The 22,966-nt window shown below is 44.0% G+C and overlaps 1 protein-coding gene across 4 annotated transcripts; it reads right to left on the bottom strand.

Annotated features, from left to right (window-relative positions):
* Positions 1-4,326: 4,326 nt before the first annotated feature.
* ZBTB5 (zinc finger and BTB domain containing 5) lies at positions 4,327-22,902 on the bottom strand. 4 transcript variants are annotated; one of them, XM_062630028.1, is made up of 5 exons: positions 22,716-22,902; positions 19,495-21,564; positions 15,719-15,958; positions 13,679-14,163; positions 4,327-9,288 (listed from the first exon to the last, which is right to left on the bottom strand). In XM_062630028.1, exons 4-5 carry the CDS (start codon positions 13,681-13,683, stop codon positions 7,260-7,262), a joined length of 2,034 nt encoding a protein of 677 aa, XP_062486012.1. In that variant the 5' UTR covers positions 13,684-14,163; positions 15,719-15,958; positions 19,495-21,564; positions 22,716-22,902; the 3' UTR covers positions 4,327-7,259. The 4 variants fall into 4 exon arrangements, with proteins under 4 accessions (XP_062486012.1, XP_062486015.1, XP_062486013.1 ...); XM_062630031.1 differs by lacking the exons at positions 15,719-15,958; positions 19,495-21,564 and having other exon boundaries at positions 13,679-14,055; XM_062630029.1 differs by lacking the exons at positions 15,719-15,958; positions 19,495-21,564.
* Between the last annotated feature and the right edge of the window lie 64 nt (positions 22,903-22,966).

The following is a 22,966-nucleotide window of genomic DNA, read 5'->3' on the forward strand; positions in this document are numbered from 1 at the left end:
TTTAAGTTTTAACCCATTACCCCTTGTCCTGTCACTGCAGTCTCTAATGAAGAGTCCCTCTCCAGCATCCCTATAGGCCCCCTTCGGATACTGGAAGGCTGCTATGAGGTCTCCATGCAGCCTTCTCTTCTCCAGGCTGAACAGCCCCAACTTCCTCAGCCTGTCTTCATACAGGAGGTGCTCCAGTCCCCTGATCATCCTCGTGGCCCTTCTCTGGACTTGTTCCAACAGTTCCATGTCCTTTTTATGTTGAGGACACCAGAACTGCACACAATATTCCAGGTGAGGTCTCACAAGAGCAGAGTAGAGGGGCAGGATCACCTCCCTCAACCTGCTGGTCATGCTCCTTTTGATGCAGCCCAGGATACGGTTGGCTTTCTGGGCTGTGAGCACACACTGAAGGCGGCTCATGTTCATTTTCTCATCAACCAACACCTCCAAGTCCTTCTCCGCAGGGCTGCTCTGAATCTCTTCTCTGCTCAACCTGTAGCTGTGCCTGGGATTGCTCCGACCCAGGTGTAGGACCTTGCACTTGGCATGGTTAAACCTCATGAGGTTGGCATCGGCCCACCTCACAAGCGTGTCAAGGTCCCTCTGGATGGCATTCCTTCCCTCCAGCGTATCAACTGAACCACACAGCTTGGTGTCATCGGCAAACTTGCTGAGGGCGCACTCAATCCCACTGTCCATGTCACTGACAAAGATGGTAAACAAGACAGGTCCCAACACCGATCCCTGAGGGATGCCACTAGTTACTGCTCTCCAGCCAGACATTGAGACATTGACCACAACTCTGTGTGCAGCCATCCAGCCAGTTCTTTATCCATGGAGTGGTCCATCCATCAAATTGATGTTGCTCCAATTTAGAGACAAGGATGTCGTGTGGGACAGTGTCAAATGCTTTGCACAAGTCCAGGTAGATGACATCAACTGCTCTACCCCTGTCCATCAGTTCCGTAGCCCCATCATAGAAGGCCACCAAATTGGTCAGGCAGGATTTCCCCTTAGTGAAGCCATGCTGGCTGTCACCAAGCACCTTGTTGATTTTTATGTGCCTTAGCACGCCTTCCAGGAGAATCTGCTCCAAGATTTTGCCAGGCACAGAGGTGAGACTGACTGGTCTGTAATTCCCTGGGTCATCCATTTTCCCCTTCTTGAAAATGGGGGTTATATTTCCCTTTTTCCAGTCATTGGGAACTTCACCTGACTTCATGATTTTTCAAATATGATGGCCAGCGGCTTCACAACTTCGTTTTGATTCACAAGCCTTGCTTGAGTACTGCCCATCAGAAGCAGAGTGTTTGGGAAGTTTCTAGTAAGACCTCTGCTGACTGAGGAAAGGTTGGCAGATAGGAAGGGAATGGGCTCCTGAGCATCTCAACTGGCTGGAAATTTCCAAGTGACATAGCGGAAGGACTTACATTGATGTGAAAACCTTGGCTGTATTACATGGATGTAAATCCATCAGGTTAGTTTGCTTGTCTGTATGATTTTTTGAGGTTTGACCCTAAAGATCCTGGTATTGGTGAAGTTATTGAAATGCTGAAGGATGTTGACTAAATATTTGAGAGGTTATTGTGACCCCTAATAATGTGAGAAATAGTTAAGTGTAAATGAACTGGTACCTGAGCACTTGTATTAGATTAAGACACATTAAGAAATAGACACAAGTTTGTAAATAAGGCTGCTGTAGTGACTGAAGCACATTTCAGGTGTCACATCTTGGAATTTCTTCAAGAAGGGAACCGTCTGCAGCTATCATTTTGCTCTGCCACACAGAGAAATCATTAGTGAAAAGTTTTTGCTTTCTAAAAGTACTTAAAAACCTGTAAATGATAAAATAATAACCTTATCTTTCTGCCCCAGCTTCAATGAACCTGTAGTTTTTTGGGTGAATCTTGAGTGTGGCTGGTCAGAGCAGAACCTAATGACAGCAAAGCACAGGTAAGCCTTGCTGCATCTCTGTTCAAAGGCAAACACCTCTTGATAGGATTTCTTGCTCAGCAAGTTATGGACATAACCCATACGAGCAATCCCTAGTCAAAACTTTATGCCACCAACAACTAAATCACTAGAAAGTGTGGTGAGCAAGCAGCAGCATCCCAGTAGCTGCACTGGGCTTCCAGACCAGTGTCAACATGTTCCCATGGGAATTCAGAGAACAGCAATCACAATGGATTATGGATTTTACAGATGTCATGTAGATATTAAAATTATTTCAGAAACAGTAATAATCTCTTAAAGTATATTCTACCAGGAACAAAATTATTAATGAGTAAAGTAAGTAAAATACAGGCTTTTATGATTACTTTTTGCTAAGAACAAGTATTTCTTTACAGCCTTGCATAAAGAGCAATAATCACTTTGCAGGTGCCTTTTGCATGTCCTGTTTTGGTGATTATTTGGCTGATGCAAACAAGGAGACATGCACTTAACCTGCTTTGAGGGAAACAACATCTCATACCAGCAGTGATTTCTTCATTCACAGCACGCTCACAGCAGCAGGAAGAGCCCAGAGCACAGCAAGGAAGAGGCATGGGAACACAGACCCTCTAGACAGGTAGCCAGCGTCTGTGGAGCTGAGTACCCTGCTTGCTTTTTTCAGCTGCTTACAAGGGTCAGCCCACACTGCATAACATATGTGCAGTGAAAGGTGGTAAAAGTGCCACAGAAGTGGCACTTCAACCTACTGCTGTTTAAACAATCATTGGCAGGGAGTGACCCCTCCCTTGGACTTTATGAATTCTTGTTGTGGTTTGGTAGTGTTTTACATGGTTGAATTAGGAGTCAGAGATGCAGTACCCTGCTGAAGTCACCAATGTGTAACAGACACCTGCAGATGCAACTAGCAGAGGACAGAACACGAAGCCTCGCCTTATGCAAGTTTTCCAACAAGAAACTGCCACAGTCCTTCCAAGGGTACATTTTCTGGCAAGAACAGTAAGTTTGACAGCGTAAGTGAACACTGCGCTTCAGCTAAGCATGCACTCCTACAAATGCAGGGTTACATAGATGTAGTATTGATTTACGATTTCTACCAACTGACATGCAAGCAGTGAGGAGAAGCAAGACACGCCAACCCAATATGGGTGATAAGCAAACTTCTACTTTATTTGTGGCACACTTCGCTTATATCCACGTGGTGTTTAGCCACGCCTACTAGTCAGAACAGTATTGGTTAGTTCTACACAGCTTCCTTCACATTCTCCTCCCACATCCGGTATCCAGTTACCTGTGAGGCCTACACCTTGCCTTGCTCACACAAGGCCTCTAAGGCTCCATGGCCTTGCTCTTAGAGCCATTCTGCAATACTGACACATTAATTCACTCATTCCTTTTTACAGGAAGCTCCAGACTAAACTTATTTTCACCTATTATTAAGGGAAATTAAGAGTGGAATACAGCTTTTAAACTACAGACTGTTGGGTTTATGCCTTTTCAAAATCTATTTAATGACTGTGATGTCTATTCAAGACATCATGTCATGAAATTTAGTCTTGTCAGCACTAATACATTTTATTATGGAAGTCACCAAGCCAGTCTTTGTTAGTTGCCATGTGCTGCAGACACGGGAGGTTTCTGATGGGCATTCAGATGTTATAATCAAAATTAATTGCACCATTACCAGCCACTTACCCTGCCAGCGCAAGCACATGTGTGGGTTAGACAGCTGAAAAAACGGTCAATAATTTCCATGCACAACTAGGGATGCTCCCAGAATCCCAAGGCTTTACAGCCTTTGTCTTATGAGCAATATGCAGGCAATGCTCCCCTTCCCATCCAGGTTGTGGCAGGAATCTCTGTTAAGTAGGTCAGCCAGCTGCAGGGCATCTCAAATGATGTGCAGGAAACATCTTTAATATCACCTCCCGATCAGAGAGCTAGCCAGAAGACAGTCCACCACACTGAGGCAGTGGGTCTGTGAGACATTACCACTCTGAGCCTGATCAAAACCACTACAGTCAAGTACAGCCACACTCTGGTTATAAACTAAGTGTTGATGGGACAACACAGTCCTTTGAGACTTTATACTGGCTCAAATATGAAACCACTTCTAGCGGATCAGATACTACACATCCTCTCAAATTGGCAAAGCCTCAGCATGAAGCAGGATGCCAGCCATGGGCAGCACTACATGCTTGACCCCATTTCACAAAAAATGCATGCCTACATTTGAATAGGATTACTTTGCACTGTCAAGTGACTAGTAACACAAAGAGTCCAGTCAGCTAAAACACAAGCATTACTTGTTTAGTCAATACATTATATGCTTTTGGCAAAGACCTCAGGATAACATAAACAAGTAAATCAAGTCAGACACAGCAGCACAAAAATGCAGAGTTTATTTTCAGATGTTTCATAATACTAACATATGGACATCTTCACATGAGATGTCACTGTAGCATTTGCAAAGTTAAATTTTGAACAAAAGTCAGAGCGATAAATTCTGACAAAGTTACTAGGCTTTGAGATGAGAGACTCTCATTTTACTGTAGAGGGTAGTTAAGTGGAGATAACAATTCTGAGGTATTACTTCATACTGGAAGTCTAAGAAAGCAACAAGCCAGCCACAGGCTCCTGGGTTTGCAGTGTGCTCCTCCAGATGCACTAGATCTCAATGAATAATGAAATTTAAAATTGCTACTTCCAAAAAATGCTCTAAGTTGCATCTTTTCTTAAAGAAAGAAGACAGAAGTCCTCCTGCACAAGTTCTGTTATTTTGAAATATCATTTTTTTACAAAAACAGATCAAAAGTATAGTTAAGTATATTTATCTGCTCATATTAGTTCTTAATTACTCTAATCTCCTTACTCAGATAGATGCTTTATTTTGATGTGTAAGAATTCAAGGAATTCAGATGTGCTATAGGACCAGACAGAAAATACAAAAACCCCCTATTTTTAAAACAAAACACTAGAAATGCAAGGGAGTTGAAACAATGTCAGGACATTACCAATAAGGATACATAAGAAAATACTGAAGTACAAAATACTGCAGTTTATTAATGTTTCAGTGAGATTGCTTAGTATAGCTCAATGCTGTTAGTCGCCCGATATCAAAATTATTAGCAATTAAAATACAGCATATCCTAATGCTTTTAAAAAATGCAGCACATTTCCTTAATGCTTATAAAATCAAGAGCCAGAAATATGACCATTAAATAAATCCTATGACAAAATACTAATATTTTAAATGAATCCAGTCATTCACTGTGTTTCTATGTTCCTGTTTACCTTGGATGCTCAAGGTACAAATGACACTTTGACAGACATCTGGCAATTTTTTTCAACATGAAGCAGTGTAATTAAAGACACACTTCCCTATTAGCAGACTACTATTTCACATAAAGCCAGGTACAGAAAGATTTCCATATTTCCTTTGGTTTGTGACAGTTTAGTGACTGTTTGGTTTCTGTGCTTCAACAGTTTTGATATCATCCTGTTAAATGACCTACAGAACTGTGGATTAGGACTTTATTTTCAGTTTATCTAAATATAAATCTGAGATGTTTAAGAAAGCTAACTATTAGGTAGCACAAATTCCATAAAACTGCTGAATATCATCACAGAGGATGCATTTGCTGGACAGAATAAAAAAAGAGCGAAAGGTTTGCCATTCTTTTTTTAATATTAATCGAAAGCTGTTGCTCTGTGACTTAGACACTATGAAATGTAAATCCTGTCTCTCCTGAGCAGAAAAGACATGCTGTAGCTCTGACCCAGCTCCTATAAGGCAGGGCAGTATTTATCAACAGAAGTGGCCCAAAATTTTATTTACAAACCTAATATGCTGAATGCCTGTAGTTAGTTCATGTGTATCTTTAATAAAAAACAAACAAACAAACAAAAAGAAACCCACTGCAGACAGTGTTAGTTACAATAGCATGAAAGAAAAGGAAATTAAAGCAAGATTTACACAACTCACTTGAAGAATAAGGATCACTGAATTTCTGCTATACAACGTGTACAGTGCTATTTTTTTTAAATTAAATTTATGTTAGTTTTTTTATAAATGTATGTGGAAAAGTACATTTTTGACACTGCTTTAACAGGAAGGACTAGATTTGACAACTACATTTTATAAAGACATAAATAAATATGGCAGATGAGGATTATCCCTGACTGGTTTGACCTGAAGAACAATCCACAATTGTGAAGAAAAGTAAGTGTACAGAGGAGGAAATTAAAGCCTAAAGATACAAGTGTCAAAAAAAAACCAATATGTTTCTGCAATAACAGGGATCAAATTCACTATCAGCATGGGAAACAGCAAGAGACTATCTTACACAGTAAAAAAGCCATCACAAATTATCTCTCTCCTTCAAAATAACAAAGCAGACAAAGACAAGCTCTTTTCAGACTTCTGTGTATATAGAATTTTAACATAAGAGATACAAATTGGTTAAAATACTGCTAAGAACAGCACGAACAAGAAACAGTACTTCACTTATCACTTACTACAAGTTTCTACAGAAAAAAATCAAACACCCAGATCTTGCTGTACTCAAATCATATACACATCTGGCAGCCCAAAAGTTACCTGTCTTGGATTTAATTTAAGCACCTTCATTACACAGTGTCCTTTACTACAAAACAGCCAAACATACATTCATGACCCTAAAACTGTTCTTATAATTAGCATATTTTAAAGCATTATGTCAGACAGGTGCACCCAAAGTTTTCTCTTTTCAAGATACGTGGTCTGCATTAGTTACAGTAAACAGTGCTTGCATTACTGTCCACACATAATGCAACAACTTGGTTTACAGGTCATTTATTTAAATGCTTGAAATTTTACAAAACACTTTAGGGGGGAAAAATTAAAAAAAAAAAGAAAAGAAAAAGAGGAAATTTGCACTTCAGTTTCTCATTCTTGAAACATGCTACTTCTTGAGATAACTATGCTCTCACTCCTCTGCCCTGCAAAGGAACTGCTGAGCTTTATTGATTTTATCCCCATCAGCCCAAGGCCTGAATGTACATCACTTTAATCACACATCTACAGTGTGATTTCTGATGATCCTCAAGTTTTCCGCTTACAGCTGTTTAAGCCTCACAACACCCCTGTGAGGTAGGTACAGTTATATCCCCAATTTATAGAACCAAGACTTTTGTGTGTGTGGCACAATCATATGTTGTGTTCACTGACTGACCAGAGCAGCTTCTAAGCCTGCAGCCTTCAAGAAAACAGGGTTCATGTTCTTCAGGGAGCTAGATGTCTGCACTGGCATGCTCCTTCTGGCCTGGAGTGGATAAGGTTAAAGCAAAGTGCTAGGCAGATTGCTGCTCTGCCACCTCAGGCAGGTTGTCTTGGAGTGTTTGTACAGGTGACTGGACTGGCTGAACCGCTTGCCACACTTGAGGCAGGCATAAGGCTTTTCTCCTGTGTGCACACGGATGTGTTTCTTGCAGTCTGTCAAGGTCAAAAACGTCTTGCAGCAGATCTTGCATGCATACTTGCGTGCACCTTCTACAACCAAGACGTTGTGCTCCGATAAGGCCTTCTTGCATTTTGAAAGGACATCTGCAGATGCCCGTGTCAGCTGTGGCGGACCAGGTTGCGATGGATGCCCATTTTCAAAAGAAGTGGTCCCATTCATGATCAGCTGGGAACTGGATGAGTTATCTTGCATCTGGGAGCTCCTGACAGAGGTCACCACCGGCATTTTAGGGGCTATGCGGCGGTAACCAGGAAAGCTGTTAGCTCCACCCCTTACTGAGCCCATCACTGCCCTTGACAGGGAGTGCAAGCCTAAGCCCGACCGTGGAAAATCCATGCCAAACTGTTCTGCTGCACGGTACCCAGAAGTCTGTACGCAGGGGAGACCCATCACATCCTGCATTGGTCTAACAAAATGAGAATCTGCAGGCTCACTAAATGGATTCTCGACATGAGAGACAGTGGCAGATGAATGGCCAACAGCAGGCCCTGACTCTGGACTCATTAGGTAAGAGGCATCACTGTCCATTCTGCAGTCACTGGTGGTATTTGGAATATTGTCATCACTGTTTTGATTGGCACTGAAGCCACCACTTCTACTTTTATTTAGAAAATTTGAGATACTGAAGGTAGACTTGTGTTCCAGGTTATTTGATACCTCCATGATATGGATGTCTCCCACCCTATCAGTAGTGGATTGTGGGTCAGAAAAGCTACGATCACTGCTCTCAGGACTCAGTTCTATCTTCTCTGCACTCACTACTCCTCCTTCCACTTCAACAGACTCGCTCCCCTCTGCTTGGGAAGTGACATCGCTCACCTCATCTTGAGGCTCCGGGGAACTCAAGGGCTCAGACTTCACCACCACCCTCATGTGCTCTTTTTCATTCATGCTGACCTCTGGATTCTCACATGGGAAGTTGTTCTTCTCAGAAGCAGCCTCCTGGTCAAAGCTGGTTTCCACCTGTGTTGCCTGGGATGCCATAGACATCTGTGAAATGTTTCCTCCGCTGTTGTCAGACTGGCTGGGCACTTGAGCATCTTCCTGAGTACTGAAAGACTGATCAAACAAAATAGTATTATCCTCCTGGTTATCAGCAACAGCATCAGCCTTAGAGTTGTCCACAATCTTCAGTGAATCCGGTGAGAAGAAGTCTTCCCGTGAATGAACTACTGACTGCCCACTCTCTGTAGTCACATCAGAAATAGACTCATCCATGGTAGGCCTAATACGCTGCCTGGCCCGATCTTCAGAAGACTGTTTACGTTTGTGGAGACGACGGATAGGGAAAGTAGTGCGCTGTTCAATGTTACTTCTCATAGAGGAGCTCATAGTATTTGGTTGTTCCTCTGTGCTCTGAGTAGAATTTAAGGCAGAGCTCACAATGCTCAGTCCAAGCTGCTGCAGCATGAAAGACCTCTGCATGCGTGCATTTTGCTCTTGAACTCTATCACTTGGTGGAGACATTGGCAGTGTCCTGGTAGTAAGGTAGTGCTTGCATGCTTTAACAACAGAATTCAAATGTAAGTGAGAAGCTGCCAGCAAGACATCCATAACATTGCTCTCCCCAAGCATTAGTGTGGAAGTATACATCATGTCTATCAGAGCAGCAAAAGCTTCTGCTGTCACCACTTCGCTGTCCAGCTGAATCATATTCATAGTCTGGTCTCCTTCTGCTACAGTAAATAGAGCTCGGAAATGTGTGCTACATGCTGCCAAAACAGACCGATGGGCTTTGAAATGCCTGTTTCCCACCACAATGACACAGTCACAAAGCTGGCCATGAAGCCTCTGGTAGTTGAGCTGCTGAAAGATTTGCTCAAAATGTCCTGGAAAATCCATGATCCTGTAAAATAGAACAGAAGAAACTATAATATTAAAAACAAGCCCTATTCAGACCACAGCCAAACTGGGCTTGACAATGCAAGACGGCAGCTGAAACATAGATGAACAATAACTGATCTTAATTTACCACTGCCACATTGGTACTGCATCAAAGTTGGCAATCTTGCAGGGGCAGACTAGGAATAAGAATATGCAGGTTCTGCCATGGAGCTGACCTAGAATAACAGCCGCCTCAGCATCAGACATGTCACGGGCAGCTCTGCTGCAAACTGTGTAACACAGGTCATTTCACCTCTGTTAGCTCCTGTCCAAACGAAAACACACTCTTCAGTAAAATATTTAATTGTGGGGTTTTTTTTTAAATCTGTGAATAATCTACTGCAGCCTTTGATAACCTCCTGCTGAAAAGTCTAAACTTTAATTCTCATCTCATTTAATCCAGCTTCACCTTCTGCAAATGACTTTCTGCATAGTTTCTCAGATACTGCGCAGAACTGACATTCAGGTATCTGCTTTCAACATAGAAACACAGAAAAAAAAAAGTTCAGGGAAAAGAAGGGAGACAGTTCTGCACTGGGACAAATGGTCAGCTCTTACCTCAAGCTGCCATCTCAAAGCTCTGTGCTCTCCTTTACTGAAGGCAAAGGGAAGAAAGGAAGGCAGGACAGACCAGGGACTACCAACTTCAAGACACATACTGCTGTAAGACTGTGCTGGTTAGGGGTCAGAAAGACAAGCAACGCACTGAAGACCACTGATGGATTTACACACTTACATATATGTAAGCAGGCAGCTGTGGAAAAGCACAGGAGGATCTGTGGGTTTCCAGGAGCAACTTGGTTCCTACAAGGAAACTACCTCTGCAATGATCCCCAGCCTTGGATTATCATTATTAACATGTCAGGGGAAAGTGGAAAGGTTCTTGATCCTCTTTTATTAAGAACATACTCCTTTTAAACTCATTTAGAAGTTATTCTGCCAGCAGCATGAGATTAGGTTTCTCAGTCACGCCATCCACTGGCAGAACTGAACAAGCACAAGCTGTATACATGCTGGTTCCACCCACCAAGGGGACAAAGCTAGCCCCTCCCCCCTTTTCTATTAGTCCCTGTCGTGGTTTAAACCCAGTCAGGTAACTCGTTCACTCACTCCCCCCCTTCTTTCCCTCCCCCTACTCCCGGAGGGATGGAGAGGGGAATCAAAAAGAATGCAACTCCCACGGGTTGAGATAAGAACAGTTTAGTAACTAAGGTATAACACAAATCACTACTGATACCACCAATAATGATAAAGGAAATAACAAGGGAAGAGAATACAACACCTCACCATCAGCCAACCGATAACTCGCCCCACCCCACCAGACCAAGCACCCACCGATACCTCCTCCAACCCCGCAGGCCCCCAGCCCTTCCGGCTAACTCCCAGTTACATCCTGGGCATGACGTGCTGTGGTATGGAATACCTCTTTGGTCAGTTTGGGTCAGGTGTCCTGTCTCTGCTTCCTCCCGGCTTCCCCTCCTCCCTGGCAGAGCATGAGGCTCACAAAGTCCCTGACCAAACCAAAACATCCTTGTTATCAGCTCTGTTCCCAGGCCGAAAGTCAAAACACTGCACTGCACCAGCTACCAAAGAAGGAGAAACATGACTGCTACTGCTGAACCCAGGACAGTCCCACAGCTATAAACCATGTTGGACTTAAATACTGGTACCCTCAGTCAAAACTTGCCAGTGTCTCCAATAGCTACAGAAGGAGTGGGCAGAGAACCATGCCCTGTAACACTTTTTGTCCTTAAATAACAAAGTTTTGTGTTGCCAGGACAGGTGGCTACAGACAGCTGTCCTGCAGTAAAGACTTACAGATACTCTCTGGTTTTAAGCCTGTCTTGAGGCTACTGTAGACAGTGTGTGGTGAACAGCTGCCATTTTCTGATTCCCAGGCTTATGAAATGCCTTAGGGACAACCTGGACAAACAAAGGGACTTGCTCAAGTTTGTGGCGTTTGTGGCTTTTGCGGTACTTGACTAACATCAGGTGATATAAAATTAATGGAATTGGTAGCACAGTAGGTGAAGAGATCTGAATTCGTGCCAGAAGAGGTGGCAAACTAACGTAAACCACAAAGACTAAAACCATTAGGTCACAAAACATGTCACAGAATGGCCCCAGACTGTCTCAACTGTCAGGCTGTAGCTAGTGCAAAGTAGCTACTGTTCTCCAGCTGAGAGGCAGCCAGCATTCACCCACCTCCTCCATCTGTAATGGGACACAACATATGTTTTGCAGGTCTTTGCTGGAAAAGGATTTCAAGACATAGTCCACTGGACAAAGAACCTTTGCCCTCTCCAACAGATACAGGCTCACAAAGAACTTCAGTTTTACCTAAACACTGAAAAGCTGGAATTTCTGCTGGCAAGTTATCTGCTGCCTTCAACTGTAATTGTTTCCTGAATATTTTAGAAAGAATAAATAAATAAATTACACTTTATGTCTTCCAGCAATGGAGAGGGTCCAGGCTTACTAGTGGCATCAAAAATCCACTAACTTGGCAGCACTAAGGCTATGATGCCTGAAATAACACCATAATGAGATTTAATTAAGTACTGTGGCACAGTACTCCCTTATCACTATCAAGCTGTGTAATAAACCAGAAGAATTTGGGTTTGACACTTTATTTTTTAAATAACAGGAATGCAGACAATACCCGAGTTTATTTCTTTTTAACTACCAATGCATATTTGACAGTAAAAATAACATTTTCAAAATAAAAAACATTAAACAAATGTTGTGATTGCAGTTTTTATTTCTACATTTCCTCTGAGAGAAGTGTAAGACAACGGAAAGGGAGGAAATACTTCTTGGTGCCTTCCTGGAAGAAGGAGGAACGAAAGAGCAGACCCTGAAACTCACTGATCTCCAGCAGCCAGACAAAAGGAAGACTGGGGAGCCTGCTGTGACAAGAGACACAAGTCCTGGCAAGAAATGTCTGGAATGTGGCAGAGGCCAGGACTGCTTCGAGTACTGCTTCTAACACTGCTGTCTGCCTCTCCTGCCCAGCGCACCTGGTTAAACTTACGCCCTCCTTTGTTCCAGCAAGCACCATGCACAGACAATTGTCTCTGTCAAGAAAGGTCCCCTCCAGCCAGCCATCTCTGCAAAGTTGAGAGGTGACTGCCAAATAATTGTTCATTTATCTTCTTTTGCTCACCTCTGAGATGGGCCAGGTGTTACACCATCTGTTCTTGATTTCGTGGGACTAAAAGATCTAGGGGAGAATTTTGAGAGGAGATGGGCGAGGCTGGTGGGTGCAACAGTTGCCAGAGTAACAAAGAAACGCTCCTTTTAGAGTACCATCACTAAGCATCAGTGTGCTGTTGCGGGCCTAGATGCTGGGTGACCTTTTTTTTCCGCCTTGCTCCCCAGTCAAGACTGACAGCTCCAAGAAACAGTTGTGTGGTTCATCTACACAGCGTACAATGCTACAGCCCACTTGGCAGATGCCCTGGAAAACACCAGACACACACCACACCAGGAGAGGCAAGGGATCTCCTTTCCTTCGGGACTAGAACTGGAGGGCACTGTAGTTTTAACTATAGCGACTTTCCAAAATGCAGCAGTGCTGAACCATTAGCACCACCACCTACAGGGGCAGCTAAGACAGGAGCACTTTGCTGTGCATTATCTGCAACCAAGAATGAAATCATTCCACTTGTACCTTCACTACAGAAAGCACAGGCCCAGTAGAGACTGCTCCAGCTTCAAGGGTCATTAGAAGCAAGCTGTTCACAAGCACTCAAGCAGTTCCCAGTCTGTGTACTGCTTTATGCCATTTTAGGAAACTCTGTAGAAGACAAAATACTTGAGAGCTCATACATTGCCCTTATCAAGCCAATCCCAGGGGCTGGCATTCTTCAGAAGGCTGTATAATAATGCATTCCAACCAATGCACAGAGAAGGCTGGGGGTGTAAAACACCAAGCAACATGAGGACAGGATTTCACATCAGTAAAAACACTGAGAGGGACTCCAGAAAGGAACACAGGCTACAGGGATAGTCTAAGGTATTTCTGCCCAGGCAGGAATATGTATCTGAACCAGAGAAAACAGTCAGAACTTGTTTTGACCAATGATTTGGGATTTCAGAGTTCACAGAGTCCTTCCCTAGAGTCACCGAAAGTGACTGCATCCTTCATCTGAAATAATACTAACCCAGTTTTGCTTCAATTAACATTAATTTGGCTTGGTGTTTAACTTCTACTACCCCATAAAGGCTGAAGTCCTTGAATCAGAATCAACAAACAGACCCCACAAATGAAGAACTTGAGATCTTGTACAAGATCAACTGAAAATTATAAACCAGATTTGATTTGTATATATCGTATACTATCCACATACCACATTTGGTTAGATATCAGCTACTCCAGCTTACTAAATACATGCAAAGCATTTATGTCATTATCAAAATATGTATGAGTGGCATACCTCAGGACACACCCATTCTGTCTGCCTTCCTCTCCTGTTCCACTGATACCTCACCCTTCAGCAACAGCTGGCTGTAAAAACACCGCTGAAACACTGATAGGCTGCACATCTCATCATTCTCCTGTCAAGCGACCCAACATCTCCAGCACACAGTGGGTGGTATCCCATAACATGGTGTGCAAATGCCTACTCAGATGAAGGATAGAGATGTTCCCAACTGAGTAGTGAGTGGTTTCAGCATTCAGTCTTTGCAGCCTTCAGGAGGCTCACAGCCAGCTCCAGTTCATATCCTGGGGACACAGGGAAAGTCAGATGAAACATTCTGATGAATCAGATCCAGTCTGTCGGACTCAGGGGAAGCATCAGTGGTGCAAACAGCACACACTGAGTGCAGCAGCCTTTTGAAGAGCAGCAGGAAAGGGAATAGCAACTGAACAAATGACCGCAATTGAAAAGAAACTATACCAAATTGTTTGGTATAATATTGTTTTAGTAAAACTATAATTTGTTTAGTAAAACTATACAAATATCCTATACTTGTTTAGCAAATACTATAATTGTTCAGTAAATCTATACAAATAGTATTACCAATAAGTAAAAATAGTCAGAGCCATAAAAATTTTAAGAGCAAGCCATGAAAAAACATCTAGCAACCTAGTCTAGTGGAAGGCATCCTGGTCTGTCAGGTGAGGCTGGAACTAGATGGTCTTTAAGGTCTCTTCCAACCCAAACCACTCTATGATTCTATGAAATCCTGACCGCAATACAAACATTCTGCCTGTCCCTGGGCTAAGGTCTATGAGCTGAAACCAGCAGGGTGTCCTGGGTTCAGCAGTAGCAGTCATTTTTCTCCTTCTTGGTAGCTGGTGCAGTGCAGTGTTTTGACTTTCAGCCTTGGAACAGAGCTGACAGCGATGTTTTGGTTTGGCCAAGGACTTTGTGAGCCTCATGCTCTGCCAGGGAGGAGGGGAAGCCGGGAGGAAGCAGAGACAGGACACCTGACCCAAGCTAGCCAAAGAGGTATTACATACTACAGCACATCATGCCCAGGATGTAACTGGGAGTTACCCAGAAGGACACGGGCTTCCAGGTGGGACTCTTTTCTTGGCCGGTTGTATCGTATTCTCTTCCCTTGTTATTTTCTCTTATTGTTGTCGTTGGTGGTAGCGGTGGTGATTTGTGTTGTACATTGGTTGCTGGACTGTTCTTGTCTCAACCTGTGGGAGTTGCACTCTTTTGATCCTCCTCCCCATTCCTCTGGGAGCAGGGAAGGGGAGAGCCCTGGGGGTGGGGCGGGGGGAGCCTCGATTTCTCCCAGCCTGGCACCACTCACTGGGAGTGAGTGAACAAGCTGTCTGGCTAGGGTTTAAACCATGACACAGGGTAAGAACCAAAGAAAATCTCCTTCACATAATGCAGTTAAGCTACAGAACTCCTCACCATGGGCAAGTACATGTGAATTCAATAGCAATTATGTAGATGCATTGAAGAATAACCAAATGAGAGCTATTAAATATTCAGATGTCACCTCTACCTAGGGAAGTCACTAAACCCCAAGTCACTGGAGGTACAGGTTTATATACACTTACCTTTCTAGCTTTGTATTTTACAGCTTGATTTGTTATTTCTGAAGAGTTTTAGGAGAGAACTAAGTTTTTTTTTAAATGTAAGAATAATTTGGTAAAAATAAGGAAACATCTTCTATGTAGCATTTTGATTATGCACTTAAAAAGGTAATTAGTCCTTGAATAAAAAAATATGCTCAGGATATATTTAAATACTTGCCTCTTCACTGCTAGAGGAAAATATACCAACAGCCCACGAGAGGCGAGACTGCTGCTATTGCTAAATGTCCACAGATTGCAGCAGGAAAGTCGGAGATGATGGATTCCCAGCAGGCACAAATTCATGGAACATATGTATACACGAGAGACACTCAGCACTCACACAAACACAGGTAGCAGCAAAGGCCTCACCTTGCTGTCCTCTCTGGCTGGAGGACACATGCAGGCAAGACTCCTCCAGCAGCTGGCCCTCCCAGTAGCTGTCCTGTGGGTCCCAGTCTCCCCATTCCCAGTCTGCATGCATACAAATCCCTAGGCCACAGCCTGTCTCCAGTTGCCAGGAGACTCTCACAGGTACACAGAAACAATCTTGCAGCTGTTGTCACACCCAGAGCTGCCCTTACAGACCCTGTAATGGATGGGAACCTAACTGAGAGCGATTCCCTCTCATGATCATGAGAAGCATTAATGAGGCAGGTTTTTACAAAGTGTATTTGAGAAAGTATATATCTTTTTATCCATTATGACTATCTGTTGGAAAGAGGCAGGAAAACATGCATGCAGCTGTTGTATGACCATCACATTTGGCCATGCCAGAGTGCCTGGCCAATGCTCTTGGTGTGGCCAACAGCGAGAAAGTGAGAAACTGCACGGCCTCACGAGTAAAAAATTATAGATTATAGCCAGCTGTGTTTCTGAGAAAAAAAGCAGGCCTCTGAAGCCTCAGAGGCAACCTCACCTATAGATGTGTGGGAGTTTTCCCAGTTACCTGAGACTCACTGCATCACCTGCAATGGGGCTTCCCAGCTTGAAGTGTGCGCATTGATGATGATTTGGTGGTAACTGGCAATGTATTTCTTCTTAATCTCTCTTCTCTCTATGCAGTAATGATTTGACGCATTGCTAATTTTCCTCTGTGCTATACATACATATATCTCTGAATTGCTGTATTGTGCTTGTTTACTATATACATATATACCTGATTCACATTAGTGTGCTTATTGAATAAACTGGGCATGTTATACAGCTACCATGTGATTGTTTTGAGTACCCTGCCTGTTTGCAAAGCAGACCCACAAATCCCCCTGCTCCCAGGCCACTTCACCTGCTCATCCAGTTTGATCTCTGCTGGCTATTAGACACTCACATACCCACACTGGCTTCAGTCAATGCCCCACGGACATGGTGACCCTCTGCCCTGTAGCTGCATTCATAGTAACCACAGATCCCTCACACAGGAGAGACAGGAAGGAATTCAGTGAGGAGCAGGATAGATGGCACTGATAACATGCAGGGCATGGTCAGGCAAGCTTACTGACCAGCCAAATGCCTACACATGATTAGCTCTTCTCATCCCCTCTGTATTTCCACACTTGTTTCTCCTCAAATCTCCTAAACTATACCCTTGCCCCACTTTTGGTTTCTCATGTAAACATCCCATAGTAAGTCCCGTGAGACTTTCGGTTTTCCCTGTAGCCCCTGTATCTCTGCAGTGGGCAGCAACCTCTTTAGTATGACGGGACACTGGGCAGATGCTCTGCGGACTGCCCTAGCAGGAGCCTGGATAGGGTGCTCCTTTCTTGGGGTTCTTGATTTAGGTTCCTACTGTGCCCCTATGGTCCTCTGGGCCTGCGGAGATGGGCTTGTGATGGGCTAGCTTCAGGGATGGCCTTGGGAGCAGCTCTGCAGGGTAGCGTTTAGGCTCCGCCTCCCACTATTGCCTTTCCAAGCTCCCCTAGGGCTGTGAAGAGGAGCTTTGATCATGTTCCTGGACATTCATGGTGTCATATAGTATAATATTTCTCATATATGTGGTATCTGTGGATGAACATATGGCCTAAATTTCTTAAACTAAGCTTTCCATATTAAGAAAGCATCAGGACTAAAAATACCTAATTGGGAAGATGATATGCAAGTGTTCTGAAATTCTAGGGAAAAATACCTGCAGTTTACAGTTACACAGCCTGTTTAGTCATTTCTTATTAGCTATTAACCTCAGAGTCTGTCAACTCCAACCAAATTCAACAAAGATGAGATTACATACTGAATTCCCATATTTTCTGTTGGTGCCTGGTTACAGAAGCAGCCAGATTTGTAAGGATGACTTTTCATATTCTCTTAAACACCACAAAACACTCAAACCCAGCCAGCTGACCAGTTTGAACACACAGCTACCAATAAAGCACTCATGCAGCCACCTGCCGAGCCAGGAAACACAAGGGACAGCTGGTAATGCAAACACGTAGCAGGACAAGGGACACTAGATCTTTCTACAGGAAATCAGTTTTTATTAGCACATATTTCTACTTCTTCTAATGGTAATAATTTCTTCATATGGGAAAAGGCAAGTATTTAAGTACATCTGAACTGAAACTGCTGCAGAATCCAAACCTTTTCTTTCACTTCTTAAAAAAAAAAAAAGGCTAACTCACTATAAAATAGTGTGAAAAATAACTCCAAATAATGATCTAGTTACAGTTTTATTACTATGTCCCATACTACAGGACACAGTTTAGATTACACTATAATCCTGAGCCACTGTTAAGAAGTCAAACACACGCAGTCAAACATATAAAAAACTTAAATGCAACCTCAAGTTTCCCCTAAGAAAGCTTCTAAAAGTTTGCAAAGTAATTGATTTTGTGTTACTAAACCAACAAAAGCTGCCTCAACTATATGATTCATTAGAATGGTATCAGAAGAAATCTCACATACAAATACACTAATGAAAACTTCAGACTAGGTACTTGGTTTTTCTTTATCAGGTAAGTGAAGGACAAGTTATTACTTGCATCTCAAACCCCATTCCCAACAATCTGTGTTTAAATGCAGTCAGTATTCTAGGTACCAAGCTTGCAGGAATTCCTGACATATAGCCAGAACTTGAGAGCATGCCAACATAACTGCTTTCCCCTTAGCTTAAATGACATTTTACAAAACATTACAATGCACCTGTACTGTGCTTAAGCAACATGCTTAAAAAAATACACCTCATATAAAGCTCCCCTGAAGCCTGAACTACACATATAAATCTAGATAGGAGTCAGTGATACATGTGTTATTTTAGAAAATGCTTTCTACTATCAATTAGGTTTTTAACTACCAGTTGGGTTTTTAACAAGTCAGCAGGGCAGTGGGAGCACAGAGGCAAGAAGAAATTGAAGTCTTCACTTTGACATCTTCTGCAAGTTTGGTCACTTTGAAACATGGATGATATGCATTTTGTGCTCTGAGAGCGTTTTCAATCCGAACATATGGTGAAATTTTAGTTAACAGTCGTTAAAACAGTTTCTGTATCTGTGCCACATAACTACAGCAGACTCCAGTGTTACATCACTTTCATGTATGTGACAATATAGTTAGTGCCGAACATGAAAGGCATTTTGTGTGTGTCTGACAAGCATCTCTAACTACTGACTTTCATGACTGACAGTTAAGCTTACCGCATCTCATTTGAGGTGCTTCCTTAGCCAAGTTTTATATATAGGTCTACTCACACAGTTTATCTCCCTATTTACTGTCAAAGAGGATGAGTTAAAACTTGTCTAAGAATCAGAAAGGATAAATTGCACTGCAAAAGCTGCTGCTGGTTACATCAGCCCTCCAGTGAAGAGATTAAAATATGGTTTAGTATTTTCTCATCATCTGAAAGGTACTGCAGATAGGTAGTCTATCTCATGGCAACACCAAGTCATTAACAAACAGTAACAGCACAGCTTGCCAGGAGCAAAAAACATCTCTGAAAGAAGCAACAAAATGCTTCCTAAAAATGGCTAAATTTTTCCTAGACACTGAAGAGACGCTACCTGTGACACAGCCATCTTTCTGTTTTCTGACATTTCTACTCACTTCCTCCCAACCCTCTGATGCACCTCTTGGGTCTCCAAATCCTGCAGTGTAGCTGACAGTTCAGAGGAAGACACACAGGAGACTGAAACATGACACACATTTTGATGCACCATTTCAGCTTGTCACCAGGGGGGTTGTTTTCTTGTTGTAATTCCACTATTTAACACACCTACATTGCTACATATGCTTAACTCACAGAACACTGTCCCCTTGTAATTCTTGGCTAACCACTGATTGAGCTTCAAGGTCAGTACCATGGCTTTCACAGACATCAGCCTCTCTCAAGAGTTCACATATGCTTTTCTGGTCAACTTACAAAGGCACAGTGTTTCCTAGGTATCAATAAGAAACAGATGATGTTAATGGATTCTATTCTTGATTTTGGGAAGCTAAAAAACCTGCATCTAGATATAAGAAAATGGTTGCTCCCCAGAACATAAAAAGTTTTATAGGCACTGCACAAAGAAACACCTGAAGACAGGTGTTTGGGCACTACTACTGTTTGACTTATTTTGAAAGGGAAAAGCAGAGAAGGCTGCTATACAGAACTGGCAGGAAAGCCATTTAAGGGCATGGGAAGATAAGCTGCCATCAACAAGGATTGATTTGAACTCAGTTATATTATCAGTTCAAAAAAACTCGAGATTCATGGTACCACGGCAGTCTCCGTCACTGCCATGGTTCTCTCGCAACAATGTCCAGTGCTGCAAAGCAAACTTAGTTGCCAGCTTCTCCTGCCTACCTTCACCCCAGTTTATTAACCAAACAAGAAACACCATGCAGAAGCAAAGGTCTTCAGGCACAGATCCCAAAGGCAGCTCAGCACCAGTATGATGTCTTCTTGCTTAATATGGCAATAATTTCTAAATCTAGCTCTTCACTATTTACCAGAGATTCAAGAATTTTAAACAACCCTGCTCAACAGCCTTCCTTGCTGATTCCTTTGCCTAAGCTTTTAACACCAGTGAAACTGAAAGTTAACTGAATACACATGCACTTTTGCCAGAAAACGGTTTAGATTGAAGTAAGAAATATTAGTCTGACACCACCACAATGGATTCATTAGTATTATACATCTTTAGCCAATCAAATACCTATATCCACATAACCAATTCAACTGATGACTGCTATATTTCAAATGAGAACTGTTGAGTTGTCTGCTCCTGATCTTCCCAAACTCATTTCCAAAATTCATCTTCTAACATTGTCTTTTTATCCTCATGGATGCACTGCACAGTTCTGTCTATTTTGGCATTGTGAGGGGTTTATAAGACCCCCACCTAGCTGTTCTCTGACTCCCCCTCCTTAGCAAGATGCAGGAGAAAGATGGAAAGCCTTGGGGGTTGAGATAAGGACAGGGAGATCATTCACCAATTACCATCTGAAACACTCAACTTGGGGAAGATTAATTTAATTTATTGCCCATAAGTAAGAGTAGGATAGAAAAAAAGAAAACCAAAACCATATTCCCCCCACCCTTCTTCCCAGGCTCAACTTCACTCCCAATTCTTCTACCTGTTCCCCTCAAGCAGCATAGGGGAAAACACAGTGGGGATGGTGGTGAGTTCACAATGCTTCATCTCTGCTGCTCCTTCCTCCTCACACTCTTTCATTGCTCCAGCGTGGGTCTCTCCCACAAGGTGCAGTCCTTCAAGAGCATATGGATCCAGTGCAGGCCCCCCATGGTCTACAGATCCTGCCAGCAAACCTGCTTCAGCATGGGCTTCTGTCTCCTTGGGGCTGCAGGTCCAGTCAGGAGCCTGCTCCATGGCAGGCTCTCCATAGGCTGCAGCTTTCCTCAAGGCACTCCATCTGCTCCACTGTGGAGCTTGATTATTTTCAGGTGGACAATATCCCTAACCATGGCCTTCACCACCAGCTGCAGGGAATCTCTGCCCTGGCACCTGGAGCACCTCCTCCCCCTCCGTCTTCACTCACCGTGGTGGCTGCAGGGCTGTTTTTCTCACTTCTCTCTCACAGCTGCTGCTGCCCAGTGTTTTCTAGCTTTTCTCAAATATGTTATTTGGCCAGCAGCAGGTCCATCTTGGAGCTGGCTGGAACAGGCTTTGTCCTGTATGGAGTAGCTTCTGTTGTCTTCTCACAGAATAAACTCCTGCAGCCTCTCAGCTACTAAAACCTTGCTACAAACCCCAAAAGAGGCATGTACTAATGAAGAATTTGAAAGAACACATTGCCCTAATCACGACTTGAAAGTCACAATACAGGGTTACAGCTTACACGGTCTGAATGCATTATGCCGAATTAACTAAATTCCTTCTTAATAATTTTTGAAAGGCACAGGAAGCAGCTTTTGTTGGTCCAGAGTTGGTAACTTCCTTCTCTGTTCTGGCACAGGACTACCTTTTCTTTATAACATATGGGTTTACAGCAGAACCTAACATAGTTACCAGCTTGAACACTGCAGAGTTTGTCTTTGTTAGCACAACCATGAGGAAAACTGGCATCTACAGGTGTGCCACAGAGATAACACATTCCAGAGAAGCAACTGGTGTGCACACAACTTTTGTACACCAGTAGTACGCATAACACCTCTCCACTAGTACGCTGTCCTCCACAAGATGGGATATGGTTCAATTATCAAACATCACTGCAGCTATCGCACAAACATCACTGCAGACTCAGCAAAAAAGGCCACCCAGAAATTCCTTCTCAAAAGCAGCATCTCAGCTCAGCATAACCGCTGCGTATGTAGTGAGAAGGTCGAAGCCAAATGCATTTCAAGAAGACCCGAGGCAGAGGCCAAGCACAAGCTCTATTCCACCGGACTCTGGCTGAAGGAGCGCCCGACCACTGCAGGCGCCCTGCATTCGCCGGTGTGACCCTGCAGACACCAGCCCGTGACCGAACTGGCCCACGGACCTGAACAGCACATGGAAATCCAGTGAAGGGAACTGCGGAGCCGAGCGAAGCGAAGCCAGCACCAGCCTGTGGGGCCCGCCTGCTACCCTGGGGGTTCCTCTCAACAACAGGATCGCGTTCCCAGCCACCAGCTGAGCATATACCGCTACTGCCACCCGCAGCTGCCCATTCCGCAACACCGGCAGCGTTATGACCTCTTGCGCTCTTCCCCGGGGTGGCTCCGGCGGCTGCTCTGTTCCGCCAACAGCGCACCACCCTCCCAGGCACCTCGGTCTACAGAGTGCTCCCAGCTGGCCTAGGAGTTCTGCCCGGGGTGGGAACCGGAGACGGGGAAGGGGCGGCCACTTGTAGCAGGAGCGCTCTCCGGCCGCCCGCGTCACCCGCCCCTCCCCCGATGCCTGCCGCCGGCACTACCCGCCGGACCCGCCGCCGCTCACCTGCGGTCCCCGCCCCCCCGCTGCCTCTGCTCTCCGGTCGGGAAGGGCCGCGGCGGGGCGCCCTGGGAGGCAGGAAGGACAGGGCGAGGCTACTGCTGCTGTCAGCGCCGTCGTCGTCCCTGTTGCCCTGTGCCCCACTCTCGCGGCTCCGCCCTCACGGGACCTCCGCTGCAGCGCCGTCGGACGGAAGTGACGCCATCGTGCAGCAACCCGCTCGGCGGGCGTGGGCAGGCCGGCCTTCCCGGCCATCA

Source organism: Pezoporus occidentalis, unplaced genomic scaffold, assembly GCF_034315485.1.
Source record: "Pezoporus occidentalis ecotype Australia unplaced genomic scaffold, CSIRO_AGI_Poc_V1 ctg346, whole genome shotgun sequence".
Lineage (NCBI taxonomy): Eukaryota > Metazoa > Chordata > Aves > Psittaciformes > Psittacidae > Pezoporus > Pezoporus occidentalis.